Source organism: Cervus canadensis, chromosome 7 (genome assembly GCF_019320065.1).
Source record: "Cervus canadensis isolate Bull #8, Minnesota chromosome 7, ASM1932006v1, whole genome shotgun sequence".
Classification (NCBI taxonomy): domain Eukaryota; kingdom Metazoa; phylum Chordata; class Mammalia; order Artiodactyla; family Cervidae; genus Cervus; species Cervus canadensis.
In genome coordinates this window covers 89917733-89930832 of record NC_057392.1, presented here as the reverse complement: position 1 = coordinate 89930832, position 13100 = coordinate 89917733, and the positions used below count along the sequence as shown (strand labels likewise).

Sequence of the window (13100 nt, the reverse complement as noted above, 5' to 3'; positions counted from 1 at the left end):
ACTGTAGCCCACAAGGTTCCTCTGTCCAAGGGATTCTCCAGGCAAGAATACTGGAGTGGATTGCCATTTCCTTCTCCAGGGGATCTTCCAGATGCAAGGATCGAACCCGTGTCTCTTGCGTCTCCTGCATTGGCAGGCGGATTCTTTACCGCTATTGCCACCTGTGGCTGAAGTGTATTTCCTGGCCAGCCCGCTCCTACCTTTGAAGGAAAAGATCGTCTCGACAGAGAAAGAAGGAGTACAGCAAGGCTGTCAAAGGCTGTATATCAAGAGAGTCCCCTGGACAGAGAGGAGGTCAAACCACTCAATCCTAAAGGAAATCAACCCTGAATACTCATTGGAAGGACTGATGCCGAAGCTGAAGCTCCAATACTTTGGCCACCTGATGTGAAGAGTTAACTCATTGGAAAAGACCCTGATGCTCGGAAAGATTGAACACAGGAGAAGAAGGGGACCACAGAGAATGAGATGGTTGGATGGCATCACCAGTACAGTGGACATGAACTTGGGCAAGCTCCAGGAGACGGTGAGGGATAAGGAAGCCTGGCGTGATGCAGTCTATGGTGTCACGAAGGGTCAGACATGACTTAGTGACTGAACAGCAACAGAGAAAAAGAGGCAGATACGTTTCAGAGTGAGAAAGAGCCCGAAACTGCACTTGAGGGGAAATGATGTGTCCCGTGTCTGTCAAGGGAAGGGAGCAGAAGACACAAAGGCTGCTCGTGGAAGACAGAATCAGTGTGCACTCTAACCAAAAAGGGTCACCAGCTCCTGGGCAGGGGACTGGACATGGATGCAAAGTGTTTCCCTGACATCAAGACTGCACAGTGCGGAAGGAAAAGGGCTCCCTCCTGACTCCAGGGCTGAGAAGCCCCTGCTCTGCTCCTTGCTGACCGACTGCCAAGCCTAAGACTTTCTTTGCTTCTTCTGAAACGGGGATAACCCCTGGCTCAGCCCCCATCCCTGAAATGGAAAGCTATCCCACTGCAAGAGAAGATGTATGGAAAGAACTCTGGGAACCATAAGTGCTGTTATTACCTCTGTGAAAACACAGTCTGTCTGTGCTGGAACGTCTTATGCTGCGTGGAAGAAAGTTCCAGCCCAGATGGAAAAAGACCAGAGACAGGCAGGAGTAAGGGAGGAGAAGCCGTGGATAATGTGACAGACTAAGACCGTCAGAACTAAGGAAGCTTAGAATTAAAATTCAATTGAAAAATTCAGTGAGCCAAATCAGACTCCTGTTTATGTTGCTAGCTGCCCCTTCTAACTTAGGGAGCATTGCCATCCAGATGCATCTTGGGGAGGCCTAGAGCAGAGGGGCTGCAGGCCCCTCGGGGTGGCCCCCACTGACCAGCATGGCAGTGAAGATGACCCACCCTCTTACGTAACACTGACTTTTGAAACAATGTTTATTGGGGTGTAGTTGATTTGCAATGTTGTGTTAGCTCCGGGTGTACAAGAAAGTGAATCAATTATCCATATGCGTGTATCTCCTCTTTTTTTAGATTCTTTTCCCATGTAAGTCATTACAGAGTTCCCCGTGCTACACAATAGGTCCCTGTGTGTGTGTCTATGTGCGTTAGTCATTCAGTCATGTCTGACTCTTTGCAATACTGTGGACTATAGCCCGCCAGGCTTCTCTGTCCTTGGGATTCCCCAGGCAAGAATACTGGAAGGGGTTGCCATTCCCTTCTCCAGGGGATCCTCCCAACCCGGATCAAACCCCGGGTCTCTTGCATTGCAGACAAATTCTTTTACCATCTGAGCCACCAGGAAAACCCACAATAGACCCTTATTAGATATTTATTTTATATATGAGTAATAGTCGCTCTGTTGTGTCCGACTGTTTGCAACCCCATGGACTGGACATTGCCAGGCTCCTCTGTCTGCAGAATTCTCCAGGCAAAAATACTGGAGATATTTTTCCAAAAAATACTGGAGAAGGTTCTCCAGGAGATCTTCCCAACCCAGAGTATCTTTATATTATATGTATTTCATATATAGTAGTGTGTGTGTATATGTCAATTTCCTGGTTTATCCCCCCCAACACTGACTTTCATATCAATATAATTTACAACAAGATTAACCTGACACATGGTAAATGATACATATATTTTGTGCTGCCTGGTAACTAGACACAAATGGTAAATGGTCCTAATAAATGACTGTAATGAGTGTTATTATTTAACACAGTCAAGCGGGGTTTGTAGTTTTTCTCTTTACTTTGTTAGTTTTCCAGGAATACTTACCTCTCTTTCCTGATGGCTGTGATGAAACTAAGGATGATGATCATTATTTCTCTCTCTCTCTCTCACACACACACACACGCACGCACCCACAGATCATTCTTCCCCAACAGATTCATTTCCTTACCCTGACTGCCTTGTCCCTGGTCCCTGGGCTTAGAGTTTCCCTGTGACCGCCTGTCTCCATCCATCGCTCAGCCACATCACCATACTTCATAACTTGAAGTAGAATAATTCTCTTTGAAGCTCCTTCCCTGAATCCTTTCCTGCTTTAGAAATTGCTGGACCATTGTAGAATCAGAGAATTTAGAACTAGTGAGTCCTAAGACGTTTCTAAACCAGCCCGCCAAATAGAGCGGTAATCTCTAGACCTGGTCATGCTCACAGTCAGTTTCTCATCATCTGGTGCAGTACCTGGTACATAGTAGGCTCGCAAGAAGTATTTGTTGAAAAAAAATCTAATTTGGCCCTTTCATTTTACAGTTAAAGAACTTGGGGCCCAGAGCAGTGAAGTGGTATGCCCAAGGTCACATAGCTGGTAAATGGTGCTGCCAGGACTCAAATGCAAGCCTTTCAGCTGGCACCGGTCAGGGTCCCAGCAGGAAACAGATGGCACTCAAGTCAGGATAATTGACTTGAGGAAAGTTTAATTCAGGGACTGTTTATAAAGATGATGGCTGCATGTGGGGAAACCACAAGGGCTAGTGCAGATTGCCAGAGCTACCAAGAATGAGACGTTGTTATGTCTCCTGGACCTGGGGGTGGGGAAGGCAGGAAAGAGTCCTGGGGGAGCACTGCCTTCAGAGGAAAGGGATTCTGCCGGCCTGCTCAACCTGACTTCATTCCCATCCCTCCCTCCAGGGCTCCCTTTGTTCAAACTCAACAGGAAGTCAGAGGAGGGAGCCCTATTGATGAAGTGAGTACAGCTCAGTCTCCAGGGCAGTAAGTAGAGTGGCGAGGGGTAGAACAGGCATCTGAAGGGGCACACAGATGATATCCACTCTTCTGTAGAGATGCTTCTCTTGGAGATTGTGCAGAGGCAGTGAATTAATTAATAAAATAAACATCTACTCAAAACCATCTATTGCCCGGAAAATCCCATGGACAGAGGAGCCTGATAAGCTATAGTCCATGGGGTCGCTAAGAGCTGGACATGACTAAGTAAATTCACTTTCTCTTTTCACTTTCATACATTGGAGAAGGAAATGGCAACCCACTCCAGTATTCTTGCCTGGAGAATCCCAGGGATGGGGGAGCCTGGTGGGCTGCCATCTATGGGGTTGCACAGAGTTGGACATGACTGAAATGACTTAGCAGCAGCAGTAAGACCATCTATTAGATCTGTGCTGACAAAGGTCAGCCAGACCTCTGTCAATAAAGGTCTGTATAGTCAAGGCTATGGTCTTCCCAGTGGTGACGTACAGTTGTGAGAGCTGGACCATGAAGAAGGCAGAACAATGAAGAATTGATGCCCTTGAACTGTGGTGCTGGAGAAGACTCTTGAAAGTCACTTGGACAGAAAGGAGATCAAACCAGTCAATCTTAAGGAAAATCAGCCCTGAATACTCATTGGAAGGATTGATGTTGAGGCTGAAGCTCTAGTATTTTGGTCATCTGATGTGAACAGACACATTGGAAAAGTCCCTGATGCTGGAAAGGATTGAGGGTAGAAGAAGAGGGCGTCAGAGGATGAGATGGCTGGATGGCATCACCGGTGCAATGGACGTGACCTTGGGCAAAATTTGGGAGATGGTGAGGAGCAGGGAGGCCTGGTGTACTGCGGTCCATGGGGTCACAGAGAGTCTGACATGACTGGGCGACTGAACAATAACAGCATGCTGGAGTTACCAGGCTCTGGTAACTCAAGGTCAACCCATTGCCTGTTATCCTCTGTTGGAGCTTCATTCTTCTGGGTCTCCCCCAGAATATTTTGATCTCCCATATTACATTTTTTAGATGATCCTGCTGGGTGGCATCCCAAATGCAACTAGGGGTTTGTTTATTGGCTGCTGATAAAAGAGGCAACAGGAATGTGTTCCAGGCTGGGTCTGCAGAAGGGCTGGCTCTGCAGGATGGAAGCTGCTGCTGGTGGGAAGATCAGCAGCTGTGGGGGGTAAGGGGGGGAGAGGGGGTGAGATGGGGGGGAGCGGAAGAGCCCTGAGGAGGACTCTCACCTTCTCCGAGGACCTCGCCTGGGTCAGCAGCCTGGCCGGCCATTCATTACACCACACACACTGTGAGATGTGAGGCTGGGGAAGGGAGAAGGCTGTGGAACTGGAAATAGGGCAGCAAAAGGCGAGAAACTGGAGTTAGACAGCGAAGGGGCCTTGTGTGCGTTGCCCACCCTACTTTCTCAGCATATTCCCAGCAAAAAGCGTGTGCAAATGTCAGGAAGTCCCATGCATCCCAATTCCAAATGGACGGGGACAGCGAGAGTAGCAGGATGATGACAAATGGAGCTCTCATGTGAGAATGAAGATCCAATCACTCTGCAAATTTGCCAGGCAGCTACAGTGCCGAAATATTCCATTAGAACTGGTCTGGTCAAGCTTCTAGATTGACTCCTGGACATGCATATTCAGAGTCCCAAGGTTCATCATCTTGAAATCCCAGGGTGTGTTTAATTAATGCTGCTGCTGTTTAAAGGACACTCTATCATCTGGTCCTGATAATTGGAATTCGTCCAAATTCAGCTTTTTTGAAGAAAAATCAATTCTCTTTTCTCCTGGGACTTCCTTAACACTTCATCAAGTCTGATTCTTTTGTCTCCAAGCCTCTTCCAAAGGGAGAGAATTATCTTGGAAAAGTCACTGAGGAGGTCTCCAATTGCATCATGTCTGTGCTTGCAGACAAGTGGGAGAATTCAGACCCAACTCACTGGCCTCCACAGTATAGAGAGAAACTAGAAGACTTTGGAAACATCGGTGACTGCCTCTTTTTTTTCCCCCTGTTTTTAAAATGCATAAATGCATTTTTAAAATGTAGTTTTTGTTTTTTTTTCTGGGGGGTGGGGAGCAGTGTGCCACATGGCATGTGGGATCTCAGTTCCCTGACCAGGGATCGAACACACATGCCCCACCTTGGAAGCATACAGTCCTAACCACTGGACTGCCAGAGATGTCCTATAATGGTGTTTTTTTTTTAAAAAAATAGATTGTCCATGCACATGGTTCGAAATCCAGAGAGCACAAAAAGCTATGCTGAGAAGACTTCCCCCTGCCCTAAGTCTTTTGTCCCTCTCTCCCCCACCCCCCACTACTGTCACATTTTAGGAAATTTTCTGGAAAATTCTGTGTGCATTTGCAGGCAAATACAGTACTAGCATAGAATCATAGTTTTCTCTCTTTTGCATACAAAAGGTAGTGTATTTCCTGTTTCCTGATATGTGTAAATTTTAAAATGACCTTCTCCATAGAAATTCATTAGTGCCCAGTAATACTTATTTATTAAAGATTGAAATTAAAAGATGCTTGCTCCTTGGAAGAAAAGCTATGACAAACCTAGACAGAAAAAAAAGCAGAGACAAAAAAAAAAAAAGCAGAGATGTTACTTTGCCAACAAAGGTCCATCTAGTCAAAGCTATGGTTTTTCCAGTAGTTATGTATGCTTGTGAGAGTTGGACCATCCATACAGAAGAAGGCTGAGCGCCAAAGAATTGATGCTTTTGAACTGTGGTGTTGGAGAAGACTCTTGTGAGTCTCTTGGACAGCAAGATCAAACCAGTCAATCCTAAAGGAAATCAACCCTGAATATACTTTGGAAGGACTGATGCAGAAGCTGAAGCTCCAATACTTTGACCACCTGATGCGAACAGACTCATTGGAAAAGACCCTGATGCTGGGAAAGATTGAAAACAGAAGGGGATGACAGAGGATGAGATGGTTGGATGGCATCACCGACTCAATGGACATGAGTTTGAGTAAACTCCAGGAGTTGGTGATGGACAGGGAGGCCTGGTGTGCTGCAGTTCATGGGGTCACAAAGAGTCGGACATGACTGAGCGACTGAACAACAACAAAGATTGTTTATTAAAAACCTTGTACAGTAAAATACAGATACACTCAGCCCTCTGTCTCTGAGGCTATTGGGGGACCAATGATACTAGGCAATTTTATATAAGGGACTTGAGTGTGGTGGAGGTTGGTTTCCTCTGGGGGTGCCTGAAGCCAATTCCCCAGGATACTGAGGTGTGACTTCAGTTGCCCTAACTACTGTTCCTATAGCACATCGTAGGCAGAAAAACCATGGAGGCTGCAGACTGTAACAGGATGACACTTTACTTGTCTTAATTATTCAAAAGGAGAGTGATAAACTAGATGCCTGAGATACAAGTTAAAGCACAATCCAGGTGCTGGGCCACCAATGAGCCAAGTGCTGCATCTCTGAGAGCCCTGCTGGCCTGTCTGCCTGGGACATCCAGCATTCGAGCACAAGGGGGAAGGTGGGTTGAGGCAGAAAGATCTGTGATGATGAGAAAGAGCACATGTGCCTCCCAGCATGTTTGTACCACAACTCCGGCAGTGGAGAGAGTTGCTCCGTGGGCAGTGGAGAGAGTTGCTCTGTGAAGCCCATGAGGATGTGTGTGAAGATGAAGAACACGGGGGCTATAGTCTGTGTGTGATGTTGTCCCATCTGGGAGCCTGAGGAATGGTTATGGGTTACGTTGAGGTTGGAAATACTGCAGTGAGGGCCAGCCTGGCCTCTGGGCTCACAAAGCAGGTGGAGACTGTGAGGTTCCCCCAGAAAGGGGTCCGGCTCCCATCCCTCCCTCCCACCAGGGATCCTGCCTGTAGGGCACAGACTGCGGAACTTTCTGTCCACGGTGGCCTGACTGCAGCCTTGCTGGTCTTTGCCCGGATGGTCAGGCTGGTCCTGGGTGTGTTCTCAGAGTATACCCAGGTGCAGCATGTCCTCAGGAAGAAAGTACCTCTTCCTACTTTTGTTCTTAGGGTCCCAAGGAGAGGTCTCTGCCTATGTCTCTAGAATATAGTCTGAGAGGATGGGCTGAAGGTGGAGAAATTATCCCTGATGTTCACTGTAATTGAAAGGGCGATACTGGAGGACCATCCTGTCAGAAAGATCGCTCAGCCTCACTGGTGCTTTTTTTCCTTTCCTTGATCCCTGGCTGTGCTTCCCCAGGTCCCAACCATGCCTCATTGACCATGACAGCTGGTCCTTTGGCCACTTGCCAAGGCATTGCCCCCGCCCACTCAAGGAGATGTGGCTGGGTCTCTGCCTTAACCCCTTGCCCCCACCTTGGTCAAGGTTTGAATGGAACAAGTGGTCCCTGGAAATAGCAGCTTCCAGATCCACTTGGATTCTCAAACTTTTAGGTTCTCTTCAAATCTGACTATTAGTTGGCACCCCAGACAGTGTTTCCTCCTTGGGATCATGTTTCTCCTGCAGGACTGAGCTGGGGAAGGTTCCCCATCTTCCTCCTGTCCACACAGCACAGGGGTCCTGTCTCCCACATCTACTCCGATTTTCCACCTTTACCGTCTTTATCATCTACCCCATCCTACCTTATATGGTCAATTATTTGAATTTAACACCCTATGCCTTCACATTTAGCTGTCAAATTGAGGAAGTCAATAAAGAGAGGCTCTCAGAGCTTGGGAAGGAAAGCCTGTAACATCACCAGTGCCCTTGAAAAACACCATGCGTAAGTCAGTTTCATTATATTCTCCTTTAGCAATAACAGCTGTCCGTAGTCTTATCTTCCATAATACTCTCACATGACAGCCGATTAGATTTCCCCCAGCCTTGTTGTTTGGGGAAGATTACGTTTCGTTTCATGTTTAATTGACAAGCTATACTTACCGTGGCCATTGCTAGGGAGACAGGAAAACCGCCCGATTTTGAAGAGATGATAGAGGGTTTGGGAACAGAACAAAGGCTACTTGATGGCAAATGTCCTTGTCCTTTTGGCTGAGGCCTTCCTGTTCCATCTTCGGTTTCACCAGCAGATATGTGGTCACCTTCATGATTCTGTGTGAAACGCCGCCACCACCAAAAAACAAAGCAAACAGCTGCTGCTGACCTTTTACTTTGCTTTCCTTCTATTCTCTTTCTCTCTGAAATATCCGTGTTCATAAAATGTTGTCTCCCTTTTAGAGATGTCTGAAAATGGTCATAAATAGATATAAAAGAGGCAGAAAAATCCCAGTGTCTGTGTTAAAGGGGTTCTCCCAAGTTTTATGTGACTCGAAGAGGTTAAGTGTAACTATGGAAACATAATTAATGCTATCAAGACCTTGACTTGAAGTTATGTTTATAGACGATTGTAAATGTTACTGTCTCTTGTTTTGAGGAGACAACATTTTATAAACAATGAGTGAATCTTTCTAGTCTATACGAAGTATTTCTCATTATATTGTTAACTGGCCAATAAACAAAGTCAGGTTACCCTCTTTTAATTCTCTCAGATTCCTGATCCCTAGCAAGTGAGTGCAATGATTTTCTTCCTTAAAAAAACTACTCCCTATCTTTAAGAAAAACTTTTCTTAACTGATTCTTACAGCATTTAAATATAAGATAGCATCAGTTCTTCTTCCACTTGGTTTAAACTTCTATCCTAATGTCATGAAACATGTCTGACCAGTTGGTAGCTGAAACGTGAAGGAAACTGCCTTCCTTGTTTCCTGTATTCCTAGAGGCTAAGATACTTTATCTCAGAAACACAGCATGCAAGTCATAGACTACTAATGGGATAAGATGCATTTTGTAAAAATCACATGGAAAATCTTTACATTTGTAGCAGGGGGTTTCCCCCACCTTGTGGAAAGCTTAACTCAACATTTATTTTTTTTTCCTTGCAAAGATTGTTTTATCTTTTGACTATTCTATTTCCCCAAATGATAGCTAGCTCCATTTAATACTTCTAGGACTGAAATAGAAGTATTCTCTCTCTGACTGTAATGTAGACTGGCTAAGAGAGTTTCAGCAGAAATAATAAGGTTTTTGATCATATGTTACTTGGAGCAAGGTGCTTTAGTGTTATAGTTAAAATATTAATAATTCAGTTGTTTGATTGTATTATACACTAGTGCCAGGAAAATCACCTTAATATTTTGTGCAGTGTTTGTTCAGTGATTGAATTAATATCTGAAATACAAAGCCCGTTACCTTCTAACCTTTTCAGGTGGCAGGAGAGGAAAACATCTTTCATCTTATATTGTATAACAGATTTTAAAATACCTTTTAACATCCGAATTCAGTCATCTTTTCCTTATTTGAAGATGGTGAAGGAAAACAGTTTTTCAGGAGCTGAATCAATAGGATAACTATTTTCAGAGCTACTTTTCTTCAGGATCACTGAAGCACTTGGATGTCAGAATCTAGTGCTATTTTGCAAGTGTAGAAACTCTAGATTCTCATGTGATTTTTATTTTTGAAAATAATAACCATATGGTGCTTTTAATGATGCAAGGTAGCTCTTAAAAGTAAGAAGAGATTTTTATGAAAAAAGGAAGCACAAGAAAAGATCTCCAACAGGGTTTCCAGTTTTTTGTTTTCACACATTAAACGCCAAGTGCCCGAGTGACATTATATGCACAGAATAAATGCAGATTATGCTGTTAATGTGATTGTTTGAAGAAGCAACTAGAGGAAAACACTCTGGCTTTGAGAAAAGTAATTACCTGAGAAGTTGTATTATTGGTTCCCAACCTATAAATGAAAGAGAAAACATCAAGAAAATTACTCACTCTATTCAACCCTTATTCCCTCAAACCTCCTCAACCTCCACTTTGCTTGGGATGCTTTTTCTGCAAACAGTTATACCTGAAGCATTTTAAATGTAAATCTGTAATGGAGACTTCTCACATAGCAAGCGTAAAAGCTGGCTGTTTAGCCACGTAAAATCCCCCTGGTTCTAGGCGGGCTTCCCTGGTGGCTCAGTGGTAAAGAATCCGCCTGCCAATGCAGGAGGCAGGGGGTCCATCCCCGCCTCCAGGAAGATCCCACATGCCTTGGAGCCATGCGCCCAAACTGTTGAGCCTGTGCTCTGAAGCCCAGGAGCCATACAGCCCCTGCTCTGCAATGAGTGAAGTCACTGCAATGAGAAGACTGCGCACCACAATAGGAGAGCAGCCTACAAGGAAGACCCCCCCAAAAGACCGAAAATAAATGTACAGAATTTAAAACAAGAAATCCCTTTGGTTCTAGAGGATTGAGAAAATGAGAGCATCTTACCGGTGATAACTAAAGATTTCCCTCCATTTGTCAAGAAATAAAATCTTTCTGGTTATCTCCTCTAAATCCAGCCCGTGGGAGTTTTGTGCCTCATCTGACGGCTCCATAACTATTAGATACTGTAGAGAATTGGAAGAAGGAAGTTGTTCAAATGGGAGAGAGAGCGGGTTGGCAGTGAAATGAGTCGGCTGGCAAAGATGCCCAGGTGACGTGCGTGCAGTCCCTACCTTTTGACCAATGAGGAGATCACGCCACACAGTTGCAGCTCTGGGCTTTTTGTAAGACCTTGCTGTCAGATCATGATTAAACTTTCATTAGGGGTGGAATACTTCTCTGTTTTTCTTCACTGTATGGATACCATGAATGTTTAATCCAAGACGCAGATTTATAAACAAAAGGACTGCAATACTTATCTGTATCAAAGCAACTGGGATAATTTAATTGATGAGAGATATCATGTTCGTGGAATGTGATAGCACCTTCTGCTGTGTTGCCTCCTTGGAAATGTGTAGTCAAAGAGACTAAAAGCCATCATGATGATATTGAAAAACAGTATCAAGTACTATTGGGTAAAGTGTAGGCCGAGGAAGAAACTGGCCATATCAAGGCCAACCTGATATGGATTTTAGCACACAGAAGTCTTACACAATGTGAAGAAGGACTGGTTTGATTTCTTTCTGGGAGAAATTTAAAAGTATGTCTCTTCCTACTAGCTGAATGAATTGTAGCTTTAATAACTGGCATAATGAAGAATGTTGATGGTTGTGATGGTTAATTTTGTGTACCCAACTTGTTAGGCTATGGTACTCAGCTTTATTGACTACACCAAAGCCTTTGACTGTGTGGATAACAACAAACTGTGGGAAATTCTTCAACAGATAGGAATACCAGACCACCTGACCTGCCTCCTGAGAAATCTGTATGCATGTCAAGAAGCAACAGTTAGAACCAGATTGGAACAACAGACTGTTTCCAAATTGGGAAAAGAGTACGTCAAGGCTGTATATTGTCACCCTGCAAAATGCCAAGCTGGAGGAAGCACAAACTGAAATCAAGATTATTCAGAGAAATATCAATAACCTCAGATATGCAGATGACACCACCCTTGTGGCAGAAATCAAAGAGGAACTGAAGAGTCTCTTCATAAAAATGAAAGAGAAGAGTGAAAAAGGTGGCTTAAAATTCAACATTCAAAAAACTAAGATCATGGCATCAGGTCCCATCACTTCATGGCAAATAGATGGAGAAACAATGGAAACAGTGAAAGACTTTATTTTCTTGGGCTCCAAAATCACTGCAGATGGTGACTGCAGCCATGAAATTAAAAGACGCTTGCTGCTTGGAAGAAAAGTTATGACCAACCTAGACAGCATATTAAAAAGCAGAGACATTACCTTGCAGACAAAACTATGGTTTGTCATCTAGTCAAAGTTACAGTTTTTCCAGTAGTCATGTATGGATATGAGAGTTGGATTATAAAGAAAGCTGAGCACAGAAGAATTGATGCTTTTGAACTGTGGTGTTGGAGAAGACTCTTGAGAATCCCTTGGACTGCAAGGAGATCAAACCAGTCCATCCTAAAGGAAATCAGTCCTGCATATTCATTGGAAGGACTGATGCTGAAGCTGAAACTCCAATACTTTGGCCTCCTGATGCTGTGAAAGATTGAAGGTGGGAGGAGAAGGGGACGACAGAGGATGAGATGGTTGGATGGCATCACAGACTTGATGGACATGAGTTTAAGCAAGCTCCAGAAGTTGGTGATGGACAGGGGAGCCTGGCATGCTGCCCTCCATGGGGTCGCAAAGGGTTGGACATCACTGGGTGACTGAACTGAACATTTAAATAGTAGATTTTGAGTAAAGGAGATTATCTTTCATAATGTGGGTGAGCCTTTTCCTATCAGTCGAAGACCTTGAGAAAAGACCAAGATCCGCAGCAGAAGAAGGGAAGTCAGCAAACAGCCTTCAGACTTGAACCTGCAGCGTCAGCCTCTTCCTGGATCCCCAGTCTGCTACCCTGCCCAGCATATTTTAGACTCGCCAGTCCCCACAGTCGTGCAGCCAATATACATGAAAGTGTTGGTCACTCAGTCATGTCCAACTCTTTGCAACCCCATGGACTGTAGCCTGCCAGGCTCTTCTGTTCATGGAATTATCCAGTTAAGAATACTGGAGTGGGTTGCTATTCCCTTTCCAGGGGAATCTTCCCAACCCAGGGATAGAACCTGGGTCTTTCACATTGTAGGCAGATTCTTTACCGTCTGAGCCACCAGGGAAGCCCTGGCCAATACATATGTGTATATATATTGAAAGAGAGAGATTCTTATATCCTGTTGGTTCTATTTCTCTGGAGAATGCTGAGAAATACAGTGGGGTTTTTTTTTTAATCAAAACAAATGCTGGTTATCAGAAAAGGATTCCTGTCTTTTCTGTTTGAAAGTGAACCTGTTAAGCAGGAGGTCACTTTATGACATTTCTGATTATAAGGTTTGTAAAATCTTTGGGAAGACTAAGAGGTCAAAGCAAAGAGGCTATGTGGATTTATTATGCTAGAGTGAGGGTCAGCGCTGAGGGGACTGATTGCATATGGAAATGCAGCCAGACACCACATCAACCACTTCTGCTTAAGGATACTCCACCTCCAGTTTTCTTAAACTGA

At 44.5% G+C, this 13100-nt stretch overlaps 1 protein-coding gene across 1 annotated transcript in view; it reads right to left on the bottom strand.

The window, feature by feature from the left end:
- Nucleotides 1-10546, bottom strand: part of MINDY4B (MINDY family member 4B) — a 40855-nt gene extending 30309 nt beyond the window's left edge. The window contains exons 1-3 of the mRNA XM_043473398.1: nucleotides 10440-10546; nucleotides 9887-9914; nucleotides 8067-8234 (exon numbers count right to left, since the gene is read on the bottom strand). Coding sequence (XP_043329333.1) covers nucleotides 8067-8234; nucleotides 9887-9914; nucleotides 10440-10546 — 303 coding nt within the window. The remainder of the gene's footprint in view (nucleotides 1-8066; nucleotides 8235-9886; nucleotides 9915-10439) is intronic.
- Nucleotides 10547-13100: the final 2554 nt, after the last annotated feature.